At 38.1% G+C, this 22,176-nt stretch overlaps 4 protein-coding genes across 7 annotated transcripts in view; all 4 read left to right on the forward strand.

Moving 5' to 3' along the window:
• The first annotated feature begins 1,892 nt into the window (after positions 1-1,892).
• On the forward strand, positions 1,893-6,600 carry LOC111431064 (thioredoxin reductase NTRB-like). Its single transcript, XM_023067573.1, has 2 exons — positions 1,893-3,007; positions 6,249-6,600. The coding sequence occupies exons 1-2, from the start codon at positions 1,921-1,923 to the stop codon at positions 6,317-6,319; spliced, it is 1,158 nt and encodes a 385-aa protein (XP_022923341.1). The 5' UTR covers positions 1,893-1,920; the 3' UTR covers positions 6,320-6,600.
• A 1,532-nt stretch (positions 6,601-8,132) lies between these two features.
• On the forward strand, positions 8,133-11,249 carry LOC111431065 (thioredoxin reductase 2-like). The gene is made up of 2 exons (XM_023067574.1): positions 8,133-9,199; positions 10,953-11,249. Exons 1-2 carry the CDS (start codon positions 8,269-8,271, stop codon positions 11,006-11,008), a joined length of 987 nt encoding a protein of 328 aa, XP_022923342.1. The 5' UTR covers positions 8,133-8,268; the 3' UTR covers positions 11,009-11,249.
• A 959-nt stretch (positions 11,250-12,208) lies between these two features.
• On the forward strand, positions 12,209-18,039 carry LOC111430989. Of its 3 annotated transcripts, XR_002708424.1 has the most exons (8): positions 12,209-12,467; positions 14,345-14,486; positions 15,596-15,656; positions 15,768-15,903; positions 16,016-16,346; positions 17,064-17,192; positions 17,285-17,779; positions 17,871-18,039. XR_002708424.1 is itself a non-coding variant. In XM_023067474.1 (7 exons), the coding sequence occupies exons 2-7, from the start codon at positions 14,387-14,389 to the stop codon at positions 17,719-17,721; spliced, it is 1,194 nt and encodes a 397-aa protein (XP_022923242.1). In that variant the 5' UTR covers positions 12,209-12,467; positions 14,345-14,386; the 3' UTR covers positions 17,722-17,905. The 3 variants fall into 3 exon arrangements, 2 of the variants coding, with proteins under 2 accessions (XP_022923242.1, XP_022923243.1); XM_023067474.1 differs by having other exon boundaries at positions 17,285-17,905; XM_023067475.1 differs by lacking the exon at positions 14,345-14,486 and having other exon boundaries at positions 15,596-15,660; positions 17,285-17,905.
• A 3,254-nt stretch (positions 18,040-21,293) lies between these two features.
• Positions 21,294-22,176, forward strand: part of LOC111430986 (protein PIN-LIKES 5-like) — a 3,251-nt gene continuing 2,368 nt past the window's right edge. The window contains exons 1-2 of one of the 2 annotated variants that reach the window (XM_023067464.1): positions 21,294-21,334; positions 21,462-21,620. In XM_023067464.1, the coding sequence (XP_022923232.1) occupies positions 21,486-21,620 (135 nt within the window). In that variant the 5' untranslated portion in view covers positions 21,294-21,334; positions 21,462-21,485. Of the gene's footprint in view, positions 21,343-21,461; positions 21,621-22,176 lie in introns of both variants that reach the window. The other variant, XM_023067465.1, reaches the window with a different exon arrangement.

Genomic DNA, 22,176 nt, shown 5'->3' on the forward strand with positions numbered 1-22,176 from the left:
CAAACCGACCGAACCAACTTCATCGGTCGGTTTATAGCCTTTTTCGGTCGGAGTCGGTCCGTCAATGAGCCTAAAGAGAGTTGAACCGACCGGATCTTAAATTCAAATTAATATTAATAGTTGTAAAACAAAAATTCGTGAAAGTCTTCCAAAGGGGATATGATTAATATTATTTTTTAAAAATACTTTTTTCTTTAAATTAAAATAGGTCCACCAATAATCACCTCCTATAAGTATTTATTTTTTATTTAAATATAAAATAAATATTGATTTTAATTCTATGTTTGAAATGAATAAATAGATGTTTTAAATTTAACATTTTGCCTTTTTCTAAAAAATTAAAAATAATAATAACATATTTGGCCGGCCAAATTGTGAATTAACTAATAAATGTTTATAATATGTTAATCTAAAATGTCTTTAAAATTTTAGAATACATAATTATATTTAAAAGATAAGACTTTAATTAGTATAGCAATTCAGGTAACCAATTTAATTAATATTTTTTAAAATTAAAATATTTATATCTGATATTTTAAAATAAATAATTATACAAAATTTTCCCCACTTTCACTTTCCAGTTGCATATATAAATAATCATTTTCATTCGGTTTCAACTTTCAACCATTCTCACGTGAGAGTCGATTTCCACCGAAAGAAACTCCGATTAGACAATGGATCCTATTACATATCAGAGGATTAGGCGGCGGCGCTCCTGCAGAGGCTTTTGTCTCAACTCCAGGAGATTCACTCGTCTCCAGGCTGCGGGCGAAGTTCGTGCGGCTGTTGCGGATCTTAAATTCATGGTGTCGCTCCTATTCCCGGAGCTTGCGGTCCATTATTGGGATTAAGAAGAGGCGGAGACCAAAGCCTTGTTCGGCTGCGCAACTGAAGTGCGTCGCCGTGTGCAGGCTGAGATCGTTCCGCTGCTCTAACTCCTTCTACGCGGAAGCCATTGCGGATTGCTTGTATTTCATCAAGACCTCCACAGTTTCCACTTCCATTGATGCAGTTGGTACGATATTGTCTTAATATTAACTCTAGCGGATTTACTATTAATTTATTAAAATGGCTTATGGCTTAGAAATTTATGAATACATGATCATTTTCTAAATCAACTTAAGACTCCCTCTCAACAATGCCTAGCAACTATAATGATCAGAAAAACCCAAAACTATAATGATCAGAAAAAACCTTAAAATAGACTTATTTAGATGACTTCTATTTTAAAATTTTACATTATATAAAAATGACCAAATTCCTACATTAACCTTAAATTTCTCATCTTCTATTTTAAAATTTTACATTATATAAAAATGACCAAATTCCTACATTAACCTTAAATTTCTCATCTTCACATCCATCGTGGTTGTCCCAAGCCATCATTCACCCTCGTCCATCATTCACCCTCGTCGCTATTGTCAACCACAATCGATCACCAACACCCTTCAAAGACCTAAGAATCACAAACACGTTAGTTTGGCTAACGTGCTATGTCCAACACATGCATATAACTTGAATGTTCGATGATAAAAGTCCCATGTCCGCTAATTTAGGGAATGATCATAAATTTATAATCAAATAATACTCTCTCCATTAGTACGAGTTATTTTCGAGAAGCCCAAAACAAAACTATGAGAATGTATGCTCAAAGTAGACAATGTCATGCCATTGTGAAGAGTCGTGTTTAGTAAATCATGAGAATCAAATACCGGAAAGGAACTCCACTCCATGGGTAAGGTGACAAGCTTGGCACCAAAAAATAAAAAAATGGAGAAGCAAAGGATAATTCAACGTTATTTTACACGATAGGCACATGACACCACTTTTTAAAATCTTATTTAATGTCTCATTTATTATAAGCTATGCTCTGATCGGAAGGACACGTAAAACAGCCTTTTAAAAAAATCTAAATAGTCAATGGCCACTCGCTTCGGAGGCAATCGGAATAATAGAGGGCTGAATACCGTTCCAAGTTTACTGCGAAAAGCCTTGTATTCTATTTGCCGCGCCTCTATCCCACCTTCTCCAATACCTTCCGCTCCGATCGCCACCATATCAACAAGCTCCACAGCCATGGCGGATGCTACCGAGACCCTTAAAACCAAGCTTTGCGTTATTGGAAGTGGCCCCGCTGCCCACACTGCTGCTATCTACGCTGCCCGTGCCGAGCTCAAGCCTATTCTCTTCGAAGGATGGATGGCCAACGATATTGCCCCCGGCGGCCAGCTCACTACCACAACCGACGTTGAAAACTTCCCTGGTTTTCCCGAAGGCATTCTTGGCATCGAACTCATGGACCGTTGCCGCAACCAGTCGCTTCGCTTTGGCACTCAGATCTACTCCGAGACCGTAACCAAGGTCGATTTCTCATCCAAGCCATTTAAGATCTTTACTGATTCCAAGACCGTCCTTGCCGACTCTGTGGTTGTCGCTACTGGTGCGGTTGCGAAGCGATTAACCTTTCCCGGCTCTGGTGAAGCGGATGGGTTCTGGAATCGAGGTATTTCGGCTTGCGCTGTCTGTGATGGCGCTGCGCCTCTTTTCAGAAACAAGCCCTTGGCGGTCATTGGGGGCGGAGATTCCGCCATGGAGGAAGCCAATTTCCTCACCAAGTATGGCTCCAAAGTGTATATTATCCACCGAAGAGACACCTTCAGAGCTTCCAAGATCATGCAACAGCGCGTCTCCAGCAACCCTAAAATCGAGGTGATTTGGAATTCGGTGGTTAAGGAAGCGTACGGCGACGCTAATGGACGAGCCCTGGGGGGTCTGAAGGTCCATGATCTGGTCTCCGGAAAGGTTTCTGACTTGAACGTTTCTGGGTTGTTCTTCGCTATTGGTCACGAACCAGCTACCAAATTCTTAGCTGGACAACTCCAGCTCGATTCTGATGGTTATGTGCTGACGAAGCCAGGGACGACGCAGACCAGTATCCGGGGAGTCTTTGCGGCTGGTGATGTTCAGGACAAGAAATACAGACAAGCTATCACAGCTGCTGGAACGGGTCAGTAAAAAACTTTCTGGTTTCCATCCTCAATTTCCTTCTCCCCATTTTAATGCTCTCCTTAACTTCCAAACACTTGGTGCCTGTGTTTTGAGGCATTAGGTACATCACCAGGCAAAAGCTTTTTGCACTTAAAAGCATTGCTTTGCTGAAGCAAGGTTCTATTCTTGGTAAAAGAAAGAGAACCGTATCTTTTTTTTTTTCTTTTTTGCTGTTATTTTAAAAAAGTTCAAATATTTATCTACTTTAAGGTATAACCTCGATAGTGCATGGGGTACATAAAATCAGTTTACTTCCTAGAAACTGTTTGAACAGACATGTATGCTAATCGCTCTAAATAGGAGAAGATAAGGAATCATCTCCCTAGTTTAATCTGATGTGACGTCCAATTTGCTCAAATGGTGGTTAGCAGATAACTTTTAGAAGCTACATGGCTTGTACAACATGAATACATAAAATAGGTGGTAATTTCCCAAATATTCTCGTAATTTGTCCCAAATAAAAATAGTAATCTAACATGCCTTAAGCCTTGGTCCATAACTCTAAATCGTATTGGATGTGTTTTCATGGTAAATTTATGAGGAGTTGCTAAAATCTAAGTGGAGCTCTGCTTTTTTTTGAATTGAGTTTTTTGAACATGCAGATATGGTAGTGAAGGATACATGATAAAGAAGTAGGAGCGTCGAATTATTTTGGATATGTGTTATTATTGTTTTAGATTAGATCAGTTTCTTGTTGTGATTCTTTAGATTAAATGATTCTAAATTTTGATCTAAAGGTTGAATGCTTGATGTAGGTCAACCTTTTAGTTGCTCAATGACATTAAAGGCTGGTTTTCTTTCCCAATTATTCCAAGTCTGGAGAAATATGTAAACAAATGGGCTTATTTGTTGTGGTGGTTCGAGTGGTCAATGGAAAGAGGGGGTGGTTTCACTCTCCTGATTAGCAAGAATCTGTTAGGATGGAGGAATTTTGTGGACTAATAGAAAGTTTCCTGTGGAGGGAACAATCAAATGACGAAGAGATGTATAATTGGGAGAAGAACTCCTTAATGGATGATAAGTATAAAATCAATAATCTTGCGATAGAGACAGGTTGACAATGTAATTGTAGTATACTTTCATGAAACTTTAGTTTGACATTCAAGAGGTTATTGAAACCATCTCAAATTTCTACCTACCCTTAGATACTTGCTGGGCCTATAGGGTCTTTATTGGGACTTGATTTTTTTTTTCCTGCCCTATGAACTCCCAGCCTCGCCATGGATCTTCTTGGCATATCTCGTTACTCATCCTTGCATGGCCTACCATTTTGTTAGATACCCAATCACTAACAAAACTTACCTATTTGAGTTTAACACCACCTCTTGGGTGGGTATGAATCCTTAAAAGTGAATCAAAAGACCTGCGAAAGAGTTTAGCCTGGACACTCACTTCACAAACAGCTAATTTATTTATTTCCTTAAAAAAATTTATACATGCCACACTTTTAGCGACAATGTGAGTATATTAAACTTCAAACCCTTCACCAAGTATAACTCTCCCTTATTACTCAGTATACTCTCAAGCACACTGTTGAGCAAGCGCAAGGAGGCTAATTGAATATGTCCACTGACCCACACTATTTAGTTAATAACTTCCCATGGGCCACATTGGTAGTGGATCATAGTAACCACCCATGTTTTTGAATTCTTGGAAATTTTCATAGGAAACAGAAGCTTTATGTAGGACATTCTTTTTTTTTTTTGAAGATTTTCACTTGTTCTAATGACTTTATGCTCTATTTTCCAAAAGAAGAACTTCACATTTTTAGGGTGATTTCTTTTTCATACTATCTTTGCCGGCGTGAGATTTATTGCTTCTACTTTTTCCCAGTATGTCTATTATCAAAGATTTGTAGAGAAGACCCCGTTACCGAAGCCAAGTCAATGAGTCTGTTTCATTTGACAATACAACTGGGGCAAGTTTGTGGCTTAATTGAGCTCATTCCATTGCTTTGGTATCCTTTTGGTTTCTACCCAGCTTCAGGTCCCATAATTTGTTAACAACATTTCATGTTTCTTTGATTGGGGCTCTTTTGTTATGAGAGAGTTTGTACAAAAGTGGATACCGCAGGGCTAGTATATGCTGTTTTCAATCCATGGATCGGTCCACAATGATGTGCTTCCTCCATCACCCACCCTATCCCACCCTATGGCGAATTTGGTTGGTGATAAGGTTTTGATATTTCTTTATGTACTTCCAAGGCCCCTTTGCAGAAGATGGAGGGGTCGATTTTTGCATGAAGTAGGAGTATATTTAGCTTTTATAAGTTTCTCTCTACAAGGCATTTTATTCAAGATGATATCCCTTTATCCATCATGCAAGGAGAGCCTTGTTCTTCTTCTTTATCAAAAATAGATCGAGTCTTCCCTTTCTGCTAGGAGGTTTATGATATTCCATCGAATAAGGTGTGTGCCATCTTTCCACAGATAGTTCCTGAATAGCCTTACTATATCTGTAGCCACTTTTTGTGGCATTTCGGTGTGGCTTATATTAGGGTGAGCCTTCTAGCTTTTGAAGTTTAACATGATGACCATGTTGACAACTTGCTTTCTATTTTCTCAATAATAATCTTCCCGAAGGAAAAAGATTTGTGGTTTCCTTTTAAAGCTAATCCTAGATACATATTTGGCTATTCACCCTTCTTACAATGGTATATGCTAGCAAAATTTTCAAGCAAAATTTTCAATAATCTCTGTGCTAACATTTATGTCAGAAGCTTCCTGACATTGTGATAATTGATTACTAACATGGTATGCTTAAGTTCTTTTTCTAATAATTAGTATTATTTTTCTTATTCAACAACTTTTTACATAATCTTGGTTTCAATATATGCCCCATTGTTCACCCTTCTCTCCGGATTTTCCTCCCAAGTAAAAAATTAGTCATCGATCTTCCCAGTATTTCTTTGCCCTCCTCCCAAGCCCTTGAATTTATGTTTTTGAAGGTAAAGTAAAGTCTGTTTTGGCTTAAAATTCGTGTCTAAGAACCATTGAAGAGAAGATGAGAGGTTTAGCCTGTGTTATGTATTGAGCTCAAGACAATGGGACTTTTGGTCCTTCTTGCCTTAAAGCATTTCCCTTTTGTACGAAAACCATGTCTTTCTTTCACTTACAATGTTTCGAATTTGTCCTCCGCAACGGTTTATCAATTCAAGTTGCTTCAGATTCGTTGGCTAAGATTTATTTCTTGTGGTGCAGGTTGCATGGCAGCATTGGATGCGGAACATTACCTGCAAGAAATTGGTTCTGAGGAGGGGAAGAGTGATTGATAATAGACTTTGCCTGGGTTTCTCAAAGTTGGCCGTTGAGAAATTATTTGAAGATAATGGCCAAATATCAAGAATGATTGTTGAAGGGTGCTTGTTGTAGACCCTGTCATATAATTGTTGACTTCATAAGTTTACAAGGAGGGATAAATGCGAAAATATTATAGCATTTTCGGGGTCAGTTATTCGGGATAATCATTGGGTAATTTGTATTTACGTTTGTTGGTTTAAAAGTTATTGAAAGAACTTTTGCATCATTACATAGGCTTATACTATTCCCAGAATGAGTCGAAATTCGGTTATCATGTCTTCTACTTTCCCTATTCATCCTAGGTTCATAACCATAAAAGTATAAAGCATGAAGGGAAAAAGAATCCCATAGTTTGATATCTGATGCTTCAAAGCGATGTTGCTTGTTGTGTATGCAGAAACAATGCAAAGAGCACGTAAATGGTGAGGGACAAGGCTCCCTTCATCCCAAGTAGGTCCAGACAAGCCGCTTGCGGTGCCAATCTTGAGTCCCACCCGCAGCGATAGGCGAACCACAACTCTAAACCTTTCAAATTACATTTATTAAATTTAAAACAATATCTATCTAACAAATTACATTCACGAGAAATTATTTGTAAAATAACTCCATTGAGTCCCGTATCGCTTATAGAACAAATTCCTATAATTATGTGAACGGCTCAAGTATACCACTAGCAGATATTGTCTTTTTTAGGCTTCTCCTCTCGAGTTTCCCCTCAAGGTTTTAAAACGTACAAGTCTACCGCTAATAGATATTGTTCCATTTGGGCTTCCCCTCAAAGTTTTAAAACGCATCTGCCAGGGAAAAGTTTCCACACCCGTGTTTCGTTCTCCATCCCAACCAACGTGAGATATCGTGCCTTCGCTGACACTTGTTCCTTTCACCAATCAATGTGGGACCTCCACCAAATCCACCCCTTCGGGGCCAACGTCCTTATTGGCACACTGCCTCGTGTCTATCCCTTTGGGGAACAGCCTCCTCGTTAGCACATTGCCTGGTGTCTGGCTCTAATACCATTTCTAACGGTCCTAGTCCACTACTAGCAAATTTTGTCATCTTTGGACTTTCTCTTTCGGGCTTCCCCTCAAGGCTTTATAAAATGCGTCGGCTAAGAAAAGGTTTTCACACCAAGTGTTTCGTTTTCCTCCCCAACCAATGTGGAATATCACATTATGAAACTCATATGAAAGACGGAGGAATAAGCGATTCTTTTTTTAAGATTGTGTTGTCTCAAAGATGTTGAAGCTGCATAAATTGTTTGAATTATGCCTATTATGATCAAGGAAAGTGAAAAGATAGAATAAACGTGGTGTAATAATTCTATATTGATCCGAATCCATCTATATGCTCCCATTTTCAATAAAATTCTAGCTAGAAGCATACAAGTACTAGTATGTAAGGATAGCTACTAAATAAGAAACTAATTAAATCAAAAGATGTGTTCAAAGGATTGACCAATCTCCATATTGAAACATGTTAAACTATAATTTAAGTTTATAAGTTGTATCCCGTACAAAAGATTCTAGAATATAAAAGATTCTAGAATATATTCTCTCGTAGACTTTGTAATTTATAGTTCTAATTTTTTTTAAGTTATTCTTTTAAAAGTTAGAAGATCAGAAATATGCACTTTGTGGGCATAAATACTAATTAATAATTCTTTTAAACATCGTTTACAAAATTTTATTCCAATTTTGTTAAAAAAGCAAAAAGAAAAACCTGTACAGTCAAAGTCAAAAGTAAAAAGAGAAGGCTGGTCCAATTGAGAATGGATACTCGCTTTGGAGGCCGGGGAATAATAGGGGGCTGAATACCATTCCGAGTTTACCGCGAAAAGCGTTGTTTTTCCATTTGCGCCGCCTCTGTCCTTCCTCCAGTAGCGTTCGCTCCGATATCCACCAGCTCAACAAGCTCGACAGCCATGGCGGCTGCTCCCAAGACCCTTAAAACCAAGCTTTGCGTTATCGGAAGTGGCCCCGCTGCCCACACTGCAGCTATCTACGCCGCCCGCGCTGAGCTCAAGCCTATTCTCTTCGAAGGATGGATGGCCAACGACATTGCCCCCGGCGGCCAGCTCACTACCACAACCGACGTTGAAAACTTCCCTGGTTTTCCCGAAGGCATTCTTGGCATCGAACTCATGGACAATTGCCGCAAACAATCGCTTCGCTTTGGCACTCAGATCTACTCCGAGACCGTAACCAAGGTCGATTTCTCATCCAAGCCATTTAAGGTCTTTACTGATTCCATGACCGTCCTTGCCGACTCTGTGGTTGTCGCTACTGGTGCGGTTGCGAAGCGATTAACCTTTCCTGGTTCCGGCGAAGCGGATGGGTTCTGGAATCGAGGTATTTCGGCTTGCGCTGTCTGTGATGGCGCTGCGCCTCTTTTCAGAAACAAGCCCTTGGCGGTCATTGGGGGCGGAGATTCCGCCATGGAGGAAGCCAATTTCCTCACCAAGTATGGCTCCAAAGTGTATATTATCCACCGAAGAGACACCTTCAGAGCTTCCAAGATCATGCAACAGCGCGTCTCCAGCAACCCTAAAATCGAGGTGATTTGGAATTCGGTGGTTAAGGAAGCGTACGGCGACGCTAATGGACGAGCCCTGGGGGGTCTGAAGGTCCATAATCTGGTCTCCGGAAAGGTTTCCGATTTGAAGGTTTCCGGATTGTTCTTCGCTATTGGTCACGAACCAGCTACCAAATTCTTAGCTGGACAACTTCAACTCGATTCGGATGGCTATGTGCTGACGAAGCCAGGGACGACGCAGACCAGTATCCGGGGAGTCTTTGCGGCTGGTGATGTTCAGGACAAGAAGTACAGACAAGCTATCACAGCTGCTGGAACGGGTCAGTATAAAGAAAAAATTTCCGGTTTCCACTCATTTTCCTTCTTCCTATTTTAATTCTCTTCTTACTAAAAAATTCTGTAATGGGCTCATACAAATTAACAAACATCTTCCTCTTACTATTGGCGCACAAGACATGGCCATAAGTGAGGGAAATGACTTGAGGATGGAGAGAAAAAGGTGTTGGTGTGTTAGGGGAGACTAGAAAATCAAGTGACAGGTTTTTGGGTAATATATAATTTGAGGGCATGGAATTGTATAGCTTTGCCCCAAAAAGGATCCTATTGCACCTACAAAATGCATTTATGATGTAATTGCAGCTGCGTTTCTGTTGTTATATCATTATTAGGCCTAAAAGAAAAATAAAAATCCAACATGCATAAAGCCCTTATGCAGAACCCGAAATAAAATTGGATGAGTCTTCATGGTAAATTTATGAGTTGTGGAGCCCTGTTTTGTTTATTGGGTTTTTTTTAACATGCTAATATGGTAGTGAACCTGATTCATAACAGAGAAGTAGGAGTGTTTAAGTATTTTCGCGATGTATTGTTGTTATTGTTTTAGATTAGATCAGGTTAATGTTATGATTCATTAGATAAAATGATTCTAAATTTTGATGTGAAGGTTGAATGCTTGATATAGGTCAACCTTTTAGTGCTCAATGACATTAAATAGCGGGTTTTCTTTCCCAATTGTTCTTAATATTTTCTTACAAGGATAGGAACTGAGTTTGTTGGAGAGATATGTAAATAAACGGGTCTTTGTTGAGGTAGTTTGAGTGGTCAATGGAAAGAGGGGGTAGTTTTACTCTCGTGGTTAGCAAGAATCTGTTAGGATGGGGGAATTTGTGGGACTAATAGAAAGCTTCCTTTAGAGGTAAAAGTCAAGTGATGAAGAAATGTACAAGAGTTTGGATGAAGAATTCCTTAATGGATGAGAAGTAGGGGTAGAAATGTAACTCCACCGCTAGCCGATATTGTTCTCTTTGGACTTTCCCTTCTGAGTTTCCTCTCAAAGTTTTAAAACGCGTCTGTTAGAGAGAGGTTTCCACACACTTATAAGGAATGTTTCATTCTCCTCTCCAACTAATGTGATGTGAGATCTCACCGAAAATCAACAAGTAGAAACTGGCTGGCAATGCGTGTAATTACGGTAATAGGCAGGACATTCATGAAACTTTAGTTTGACATTTGGGGTTATTAAAACCATCTCGAATTTCTACTAAGCCCCACGTATTTCCTAGGCCTTTGGGGTCTTTATTGCTCAAATTTATACATACCACAGTTATTGCCACAATGTGAGTATATCAGCTTCAAACCCTTCACCAAGTACAACTTTTTATATAATCTTGGTTCGATATACGTCCCATTGTAGATCCCTCTTGCCCCACTCTTCTCTCCAAATTTGCCTCCCAAAAAAAAAAAAAAGTTAGCCATCCATCTTCCTATTATTTCTTAAATTTGTATTTTGATGGTAAAGTAGAGCTGGTTTTGGCTTAAAATTTGTGTCTAAGAATCATTTTGGAGTTTTCAGGTTGAACACTCTCAGGCTTGAAACAAAAACAATATTGGACAAGAATCATTTTGGCTCGTTTTAGATTTAGCCCCTTTTCCTTTTCGCCTTAAAAAATGTCCTCCTTGTACGAAAGCCATGTCTTTCTTTCACTTGCAATGTTTTCAATTGGTCCTCCATATAATGGTTTTCAAGTCAAGTTGATTCCTATTGCTGGCTAATATTTATTTCTTGAGGTGCAGGTTGCATGGCAGCATTGGATGCGGAACATTACCTCCAAGAAATTTGTTCCCAGTAGGGGAAGAGTAATTGATAATAGACTCAGCCTGGGTTTCTCAAAGTTAGTTTGAAAACAACTGTCGAAGGAGAATGCTTGTTGTGAACCCTATCATATAATTGTTGATTTGGCAAGTTTACGGAGAGGGATAGATGGGAAAACATTATAGCATTTTGGAGGTAGGTTATTTAGGATAACCTTTGCAATGTCATTTATGTTGGTTGGTTTAAAAGTAAAGTATGATGAGTTAACTTTTGTGTTATATCATATGCATATGAGGTTGGCTCTCCACCATCCTTGAACTTGATAGCTTAAGTGAATCACCATGTGGCTCATGCACGTGGCATGATATGAGCAAGCTTGCAAGACGAGTGTCTTGACACTTACTCTGAAAATATTTTTTAGGACAATATCGGTGACACGAGTATGCTAACATGCACCTCTTTCCATAAGACGAAGGTTCTCTTATAGGGTTAGGTTTCAACACAGAGTGCACTAGTGACTTGATATGAAAATAAAAGTGTTATAAAATTTACTTATGGACCAATTCTCGATAAGTGTGTCCAAGCGAGCTATGAAGGAAAATGACATAGCAAAGCTTGTGGTGGTACATAAACCATTAGTGAAACTAGATAGTTCTCAATCAGCATGGTATTTGCTTGGATTGTTTTGGTAAGTGCTCGAATTACCAAGCCTATTTTGACCCAAAGGAGATTCAAGTCTCAAATTAATGTAGAAGCACGAGGGTGTGTTAATGAAATCAAGATGTTGAAATGAAATAAGATATTGCATTTTAAGAACTTTGGCTCAGAGTAGATGCAATATTGAGTCTTGAGACTTGATTTAGGATAAAGGCAATTTGGTTAGAGTCGTTAATGAAAAAAAAAAAAATTGCGTATACAAACGATGTCAAAAGAAGTATGGTTTCTTTTTGTCTTAAGAATTTTTTTTTTCGACCAACGTGTTTGATATAAGAAGTAAATATTAGTACCGACGTGCATGGGTTGTGACGTGAAAATTTATATAATGTTTTTAAAGGAATAAGAACTCAAATTACATAAATACATAAAATGTGGGCGTAATCCGATTTTTCTTAAAACAATTATAAATATAAATATTTTTTAATAAAAAAATTAACTTTTTAAAAATAAGTTAAAATTCAGTATTATTACGGTTAAGTTTAATATTTTTGTTAAAATTTCTTAAATTTCTCCGTCTCTTATTAAATTACTGACTCCGGCGGCCGTTTCTGTACAAATCTGCCCGTATCTCCTCCCGCTGTCCAACCGTCAGCCGCCCATCTATCCCAATTCGTCGACGGAAACCCCGCTCGATAAACCCTCTCTTAACGCACGCCTACACGGATGCCACTTTCTTAATCAGGCGTTTTCTATCATCGTCCTTTTCTTACCCCGAATCTCTACAATTGTTGGGCTGATCTTTTCTGGTTGTATCTCAGATTTTGGGTCAAGATGTCCAGGTAACACTCCCCTGACTTCTACTTTCTAGATTATGATGGTTCTTTGGATTCATTTTTCCAGTTCCAAACTGTTTTCATTTTGGCATTCCATTATTGTTATACCTCAATGATATGGGGAATTGGTTTGAGATTTTACTTCTATGTTTTAATAGCTTCAACTATGCCCGTTGGTCTAATGATCAACCCTTGTGAATTATATATCCTGGAGGAGTGTAAAGGGATGAAAAGGCGAAGTTGATAGTTTAAAACTGATTTAGAAGAAGACTATGATCATTCTAATTGATAATGTCCTCAAGCCATGTTAAGGGAAAAGGGTCATGCGTCTAGATGGAAATTCATGTAACTCCACCGGTAGATATTATTCTTTTTGGGCTTTTCCTCAAGGTTTTAAAACGTGTCCACTAGAGAGACGTTTCCACGCCCTTACAAGAAATGTTTCGTTCCTCTCTTCAACCGATGTGGGATCTCACAATCCACCTCCCTTGGGAGGCGAGCATCCCTGTGGGCCCTGCTGGCCCACCATCCGGTGTCAAGATAGGACTTTTGCATTTGTTTATTCTTTTCTGAAAAATAGGTAGGAACCCAATAGATTTCTTTTGGGATGGAAAGGGAGAGGAAAAATATGGTCACTTAGTGAGATGATACTGCACGACCAAGCTGGTGTATGAGTTTGTATAGGCAAGGTGAGTACAACAACCCAAGCCCACCGCTAGCAGATATTGTCCGCTTTGGCCCGTTACATATCGTCGTCAGCCTTACGGTTTTAAAACGCGTCTACTAGGGAGAGGTGTCCACACCCTTATAAGGAATGTTTCGTTCCCTTCTCCAACCGATATGGCATCTTACAACCTTCCTCTTAGGGGCCCAATGTCCTCGCTGGCACACCTCCCGGTGTCTGACTCTGATACCATTTGTAATTTTTTTGTAACAGCCCAAACCCACTGCTAGCAGATATTGTCCGTCTTGGCCTGTTACGTGTCGCCGTCCGCCTCTCGGTTTTAAAATGCGTCTGTTAGGGAGAGGTTTCCACACCTTTATAAAGAATGCTTTGTTCCCATCTCCAACCAACGTGGGATCTCACAATCCACCCCCTTGGGGGCCTAACATCCTCGTTGACACACTGCCTGGTGTCTGGCTCTGATATCATTTGTAATAGTACAAGGCCGCCGCTAGCAAATACTGTCCTCTTTGGGCTTCCCTTCGGAGCTTCATTTCAAGGTTTTAAAATGCGTTTACCAAAGAGATGTTTCCACACTCTATAAGGAATGCTTCGTTCTCCTCCCAACTGATGTGGGATCTCACAATTTAATTAAATGGGAGGACTTGTGGCACAGAGTTATTGACAGGAAGTTTGGAGTGAAAAAGTAATTACTCATTTCATATTTCTTTTCTTAAGAACTTAGACCTGAGGAATGAAGCATTATTTACCAAGTAATATAGAGTTTTTTAATGGAATGGGAGGAACTGTGGCAAAAAAGTTATCGATTGGGCACAAGTATACAGTGAAAAAGTGGACGTGACCTTATTGCTCGTTTCATTACCTTTTCTTAAGAATTTAGACAACGAACTGGGTGGATGTGGTGAATTCTTGCTTTAGTTAGTTACTTTGATGATTTAAATCAGTCAAATGGGGGAGAAGGATTAACCGATATAATTTTTCTGTTTGTATGCCATATTCTCTTCTTTGGTTGTTGTTGCTGATTGTTGCCATCATTCACGTAGTTACACATTTTCTAATTGAATTGAAATAAATTATAGTAAAGGATTTTTCTGTTTGTATGCTCGAAGATTCTTCAACTACACCACACCACACCTCTTCAAACTTCTAATGTCTTTGGGTGTTTGTTCATGTGTGCTTTATTTGGTTCATTTATTAGAAAATAATTTGATGGTTGGGGAGCTCCAATTAAAGAATAGTCATGGGTGAAGAATTACATCTGAATCCAATTCCTTTGGAGAGCCGACCTGGCATCCTTTTCATTGGATCCTCAAATGTTGGCAAGCGCTCCCTCCTCTCTAGTAATTCTCTTTCTCTTACATATCCAAATGCAATCTGTTTCAATTCTTACTTGTTGCAGTTTATTAAGCTGATTGTTATTATGCCTGTTGGTAGTTGGAACCATACTGACCCTGAAGTTTTCAATTACTACAGCATTATGATAATGATTGGATCGACATCTCAATTCTATGAACACCATTGAATATTCATGTTCTTTTTATAATCCTGGGTACAATCTCAGTATTTTTTTTGACGTCTTGTACATCTGTAATGGAGAAAAATGGCCACGATTTCATAGAAGGACAACTTGTATTTGCTAGTTGTCTGTTTTTTTTTCTTTATTATATAATTGTCCTTTGTGACTAATGTTGTAAAGTTAGTGGGATTAGTCTAGATGCGTGTCTTGACATTCATGGATTATAATTAAAAAAAAAAAAAGCATAATACTTGGTAGTTCGTGTTAGGAATAACGATTCTCCACGATGGTATGATATTGTCAATTTTGAGCATAAACTCTCGTGGTTTTGCTTTGGGTTTCCCCCAAAAGGTCTCATACCAATCTCCCAAAAGGTCTCATACCGATGGAGATGTATTCCTTACTTATAAACTCATGATCATTCCCTAAATTGGCCAACGTGGGACTCCCTCCCAACAATTTTCAACAATCCTCCCCTCAAACAAAGTACACCATAGAGCCTCCTTGAGGCCTATGGAGCCCTTGAACAACCTTCCCTTAATCGAGGCTTGACTCCTTATCTGGAGTCCTTGAACAAAGTACAACCTTTGTTCGACACTTTAGTCACTTTTGACTACACCTTTGAGGCTTACAGTTCTTTGTTCGACATTTGAGGATTCTATTGACATGACTAAGTTTAGGACATGGGTTTGATACCATGTTAGGAATAACGACTCTCCATGATGGTATGATATTGTCCATTTTGAGCATAAGCTCTCATGGCTTTGCATTTGGACTTCCCCAAAAGGCCTCATAACCATACCAATGGAGATGTATTCCTTACTTATAAACCCACGATCGTTCCCTAAGTTAGCCAATATGAGACTCCTTCCCAACCGTTCGCATCAGAGAAACTGATCATTCTCAATACCCAATATCTTTCTGAAATTGTAGGATTACTCACTGTGGACTTTGAAGATGCTTTGAACTCATCCTCTCAAATTTCGGTCCATGGGTAAGTGAGTAAAAGAAAATTCATTTTTCTTCTCCCAGTTATCAAAATGAAAATTAGGTTGCTTGATGTAAATTTGAGCTCAAAATCGGTTTATTTTTCCTTGGCAACCAGTTGGACTATCAATACGCAATATTACACAGCCGATGTGTCAGTATCAGTGGCTCATTTGCACGAGGAATTTTCCATTGAGGCGTTGCCTATGTTCAATCAGTTGGCTGCCTTAGTCATGGTCTTTGACCTGAATGATGTTAGTCAACTCTATTTGCATCATTTCATTTTGTTTCTTCTTTAATTTCGCGTGAAATTGTGATAATCGATGTCACATGTTCTTATGCCTGCTATTATTTTTGTCATTGCAGCTTTCATCTCTTGTGACCCTTCAGGATTGGGTCGCTCATGTTGATGTACAAAAATTTGATGTATTATTATGCATAGGAAATAAAGTAGATGTTGTTCCAGGTCATCCAGTTCATATCGAGTACAGAAAACTTGTGCAAAAGCAGAGACATAAAGACTCCTCTATAGATTATTCAGATACAGGCGAATATGGAATTTATGAAATTGAAGGAAGTAGTTTATTGGGAGACGAAGATTCCTCTTGGGAAACTAGGAGGTCATGTTTGGAGTGGTGCATTGAACGCAATATTGAGTTCATCGAGGCTTGTGCGTCTAATGCAGATTTTGATAAATGTAAGATCCTTGCCTTACCCTTGACTTGGATGCTGTATGTATATGCTTGTTTGCTTTTATTATGGTTTTCTTTAACCTGATAAGTTTTGTGATATCCGACGTTGGTTGGGGAGGAGAACGGAACACCCTTTATAACAAACGCGTTTTAAAGCCTTGAGGGGAACCCCGAAAGGGAAAGTTCAAAGAGAACAATATCGGCTAGCGGTGGGCTTGGGCCGTTACAAATGGTATCAGAGCCAGACACCGGGCGATGTGCCAACGAGGAGGCTGTTCCCCGAAAGGGGTAGACACGAGGCGGTGTGCCCAGTAAGGATGCTGGGCCCCGAAGGGGGGTGGATTTGGTGGGGGTCCCACATTGATTGGAGAAAAGAACGAGTGTCAGCGAGGACGCTGGGCCCTGAAGGGGGGGAGGTGGATTGATATCCCACGTTGGTTGGGGAGGAGAACGAAACACCCTTTATAAGGGTGTGGAAACCTTTCTCTAGCAGACACGTTTTAAAGCCTTGAAGGGAAGCCCGAAAGGGAAAGCCCAAAGAGGATAGTATCGGCTAGCGGTGGTCTGGGCCGTTACATTACGAAGGTGAGATAAAATGGACAGGAAGAGACAGTAATATTAACCATATGGCTTCCTCGTCACATGTCATTCTTGAAGTTATTCTTCTTCATCCTTTTCTTTCTTCCATTTTCTTAAAAAATGACATGTACTATTATCTACAGGTTTATCAATTGATGGTGATATACAAGGAGTTCAAAGGCTCTATGGTGCTCTTTCTGCTCATATGTGGCCTGGAATGATTCTAAAATCTGGAGATAAGATTACCAACCCATCATTTCCCAAAGAAGAAGGTTTTTCTTTTTTTTTTTTTTTCGTTTGCATTCATTATTTCATCTGTTACTTAAAATTTTAAGCATATGCCTTCTTTGTTTTATCCAACCAGAATTGTCAGAAGAAGAATCTGACTTTGAAATTGACTACGAAATACTATCTGGGGGTTCAGCTGAGATGTGGGATGACATTAGTTTCAAAGGTTGCTCGTCGAACGGAGAAGGTTCGTCCATAGATGCCGGAGCTCTTGTAAACGATGTTGATATTGCCGAGCAAGATCAAGCTAGTCAAAGTATCTGTGAACCACCCAAGGCTGAAGAAAACCATGTGGCTGTGGATGGAGAACTCGATCAAATGACGAATCCATTCATTGGAAAACATCTTGATCTCGAGGATTTAGAGCGGTTGATGTCCGAGATAGGGAACGTGCGCGACAGCTTGAGGTTGATGCCTGATTTTCAAAGGAGAGAAATGGCTGCAAAGTTGGCCCTGAAAATGGCCACCATGTTTGGAGCCAGTAGTGAAGATGATGATGAGGAAACTAGTTGACAAGAACAAATTGGTCCATTCCTTTAGTCAATTGGTCTGCTTGAACATTTAAATTGTGTATTCCTTGTAAAAGGGTACGTATGAAAACCAGGCCATTTCCCCCTCCAAGCAATATCATATGTACAAACAAAATCTTAATACCTTTACAAGCTCTCAGCTATGGCTACCAAGCTTATTTATTTCAGTGGTGCAGGCATTATCAATGAGAACTCATCTCCTTGTGTAGGTGTTGCCAATGGATCGCCCTCGTAATCAGACGACTCGAGGTCCTCATACGTAGGCACACGTATGGAGTGTTCTTAGTTTTAAACCGTTGCAACGAGCGTAGAGGTGAAGCATTTGAACTACCTCCAAGTGTTTTAGTTATTGAGGCTTGTTGAACCTGCTTCTTCTTGGTTGTTTCTGTAATGGTCCAGGCCTATCGCTAGCAGATATTGTCCTCTTTGGGTTTTCCCTTTCAGGCTTTTCTTCAAGGCTTTAAAATGCGTTTGCTAAGGCTAGGTTTTCACACCTTTAGGCCTATCGCTAGCCGATATTGTCCTCTTTGGGTTTTCCCTTTCAGACTTTCCTTCAAGGCTGTAGAACCCCTTTGCTAAGGGAAGGTTTCCACACCCTTATAAAAGGTGTTACGTTCTCCTCCTCAACGAATGTGGGATCTCACATGTGGAAAAGTTTCCACACCCTTATAAAGACGGTTTCGTTCTCCTCTCCAACCAATATGGGATCTCAACTACCAGCCTTGAGCTTCATACAGAGAACTGTTATGCTTTTTTGTCGACCACTAACTAACGGACAAAACAAAACAATCAGAAATGGAGGGCATGATTTCCAACAAAACAATGGGTGGGTTTGGGCTATGGAATAGTGAAAAAGAATACAAAGATATGAGCAGGAACCACGACTCTTTATAATGGTATGATGTTGTCTACTTTAAATATAAACTCTCGTGGTTTTACTTTTGGTTTCCCTAAAAAGTCTCGTACCAATAGATATGTATTGCTTACTTATAAACCCACGATCAACCCCTTAATTAGCCGATGTGAGACACCTCTTCCAACAATTTTCAACAATCTTCCCCTTAAACAAAGTATACCATAGAGACTCCCCTAATTGAGGCTCGACTCCTTCTCTGGAACCCTCGAACAAAATATACCATTTGTTTGACACTTGAGTCACTTTTGACTACACCTTCGAGGTTCACAACTTCTTTGTTCGATATTTAAGGATTCTATTGACATTGTTAAATTAAGAGTCATGTGGCTCTGACACCACACGATTCTTCACAATTGTATGATATTGTTCACTTTAAGTATTAGCTCTCACGGCCTTACTTTTGGTTTCTCTAAAAGGCCTCGTATCGATGGAGATACATTCTTTACTATAAACCCACGATCAACCCTTAATTAGCCGACGTGGGACTCCTCTCCCACCAATTTTCATTGGCTCATAGTTTCAAACCCAAATTAGAGAGCATGCAGAATAGAGAGAAGAATAAGAATGAAAGCAATAAAAATGAAGCAAACACCAGCAGCTCTGTCAATAACTATCTCCCAAGACAATGGAATAACAATGAAAAAGAAGCAAACACCAGCAACATCCCATGTGGGTGTGTTATCGAGCTCCCTGGAGTGGCCACCGCCATCGCCACCGCCCGCGGCGGAGACAAGGGCGGCGCCAGTAAACAGAAGACAGGAAACAGACATCAGAAGTAGTGGTAAAAATAGCACAAAAACAGCAAATCTGTATCTCCAAAGTGGAAGTTTTCTCAATTTGAATGCTTATTGTCACACCATAACCAATGATACTATTACACACGTGTGAAAAATAAAATAAACGCTGCCGTTTTGAGACTTTTGCCCATTGGCTGTTTTTCTTCTCTTATCTTTATTAAATTTTATATAATAAATAATTGATTTCTGAATTTAAATAGGTTGTACATGCCATAACGATGCAATCACCTTTTTTTAAAAAAATTGATCCTAATGTAAAAATTAGATTAAAGTATTATTGATATAATTATTATTTTATTTCAGAATAATTTTTTTTAACATTAATAGATTTTATTTCATTTATTATCCCTATTATTATTTTTGAAAAAAAAAGTGGTTTATTTATTCATTTATTTTGATAAGGATGGGGTTTACCGTGTGTTTTTTTTTTTAATTTCATAAATTTAAACAAAATATTTGTTTCATAGATAAATTTTTTTTTTATATATATATATACAATCTACTCATATAATAAATCCCAAATTTGAATATTACAAAAATAATCTTTTATGCCTATATATAAAAGAAATATATAATAAGTATATATATATATGAAACGAAGAATATAATTATTATCTTTGATTCAGTTTAGGTCTAATTTGCAAGTCATGCGTGTTAAATAAACATCCACATGTAGAATGAAGCTCTTCAAAAATAAAAATAAAAAATATTTTACAAATTTGTTAATTACTCGTTGCTTGATAATTTATTAGTTTTTTTTAAAAGAAAATAGCGAGTATTTTTCACAATTTATTTACCTTAACTTTTCAAATATTTGAATTTGTTACTAATTCCAAACAAAAATAATTTTTTTTATATAATTTTTAAAAAAATTCTTCCATTTAAAATGCAAGATTTTATTTTATCTTATTCTATTCTTTATTCTTTATTCTTAAATTTTAATTCATTATTTATTATTATTATTTCAACTATTATCATTTACTTTTTGAGTTAAAAAAAGAAGAGGCAAGTGGGAAAGGGAGAACACGTTTAAAAAAAAAGTAAGATTTCCAAAAAGAATAAAGAAAACTAAATTAATTTATTTTAAAGTATATAAATTAAATTTATAAATTTAAAATAATTAACTAGCAAAATCCACCATAGTCTTTTCTTTTGGGATTTCACTCAATGTTTTTAAAATGCATTTACTAGAAAGAGACATGGGATCTCACGGTTCACCTCTCTTCAGACCCCAGAGCCCTTGCTGGCGTGTTCCTTTCTCCAAATCGATGTGGGACCCCCACCAATTCCACCTCTTTTAGGGCCCAACGTCCACTGGCACACCGCCTCGTGTCTACCCCTTTTAGGTAATAGTCTCCTCACTGGCACATCGCCCAGTGTCTGGCTCTGATACCATTTGTAACAGCCCAAGTCCACCGCTAACACATATTGTCCTCTTTGAACTTTCCCTCCAAGATTTTTAAAATGCGTTGGATAGGGAAAAGTTTCTACACCCTTATAAAGGTGTTTCGTTCTCCTCCAACCGAGGTGTGATCTTACAGACTGATTGTTTGATTGGAGGATTAATTTAAGATATTTAAAAATAATATATTCGAAAATTAGATAAATGTATTTGATGTTGCACAAGAATAAGAATGTTGTAGTCGAATTTTTTTAATTATTTAATTTCGGCTTCTCCAACCAATTTAGATTCCACCTTATCAGGTCTTATAAAATAAAAATTAAAAAAATAAAATAAAGTGTAGCATAAGAATAAATAATAGTAATTCCACCTCATTCTTATATTATTCTTATTACTCTCTCTTCCTCTATAAATACACAAATTTCATTGACAGTTCCAACCAAACCTCATCGCCGAGGGTCCACGTCAGCTATCACCTAAGGTTTGTTTGTATGTACTCTTTTTCTTTCTCGAATTTTTTAGTTCTAAAAATGGCAACAAATTAATACCCATTTCAAATTAGTTAATTAATTATGGATTAGGCTAATTAATGTTCATTTGTTGTACAGAAGGACAACACATAAAAAAACATCATGGATTTGTTGTCCCTGTTGGAGGTGGCCTCCATGCCCAATTTACAGGTCCTTCTCATCTGTTTATTGGGAGCTTTCTTAGCCACTGATTACTGCACCCTTTTTCCTGCCCACGCTCGAACCTCTCTCAATAAGGTCGTTTTTTTTTATTTTATTATTTTTCTATTTCAATCTTTTATCTCCTCCAAATTTCTCATTTATTTCTGAAACTAGAATTTTCTGTCGAGATTAGATTGGTTCTAAAGAAAATTAAAAATTATTTGTGTTAGAAAAATATTTTAATGTATACTTTTTATTAAAAATATATTAATTATATTTATAAATATAATATGATGTTGAACCTACATGTAAAGTGAGACAGACGGGATGAATCGGATTTGGGCAAGGTTGACATGTTGGATGGAATGGGATTTGGGCCGGGTCATGAATAAGAAATATAATGCTTTACTTTTCAGCTTCTTCTCAAGATTTTTAAAACGCGTCTATTACATAGAGGTTTCCACACCCTTATACAAAAATGTTTTGTTCTCCTCCACAGATGTGGGATCTCGCATATAATCTATGGTCTCGGCCCTGTTTAGCTAACCATGATAAATCTCTTGGATTTAAAATTCGGTTAAATTGATATATCTAATGATTTTTTTTTTTTTTTTTTTTTTTTTTTTTTTTTTTTTTTTTTTTTTTTTTTTTT

This window comes from Cucurbita moschata, unplaced genomic scaffold (genome assembly GCF_002738365.1).
Source record: "Cucurbita moschata cultivar Rifu unplaced genomic scaffold, Cmos_1.0 Cmo_Scf00035, whole genome shotgun sequence".
NCBI lineage: Eukaryota > Viridiplantae > Streptophyta > Magnoliopsida > Cucurbitales > Cucurbitaceae > Cucurbita > Cucurbita moschata.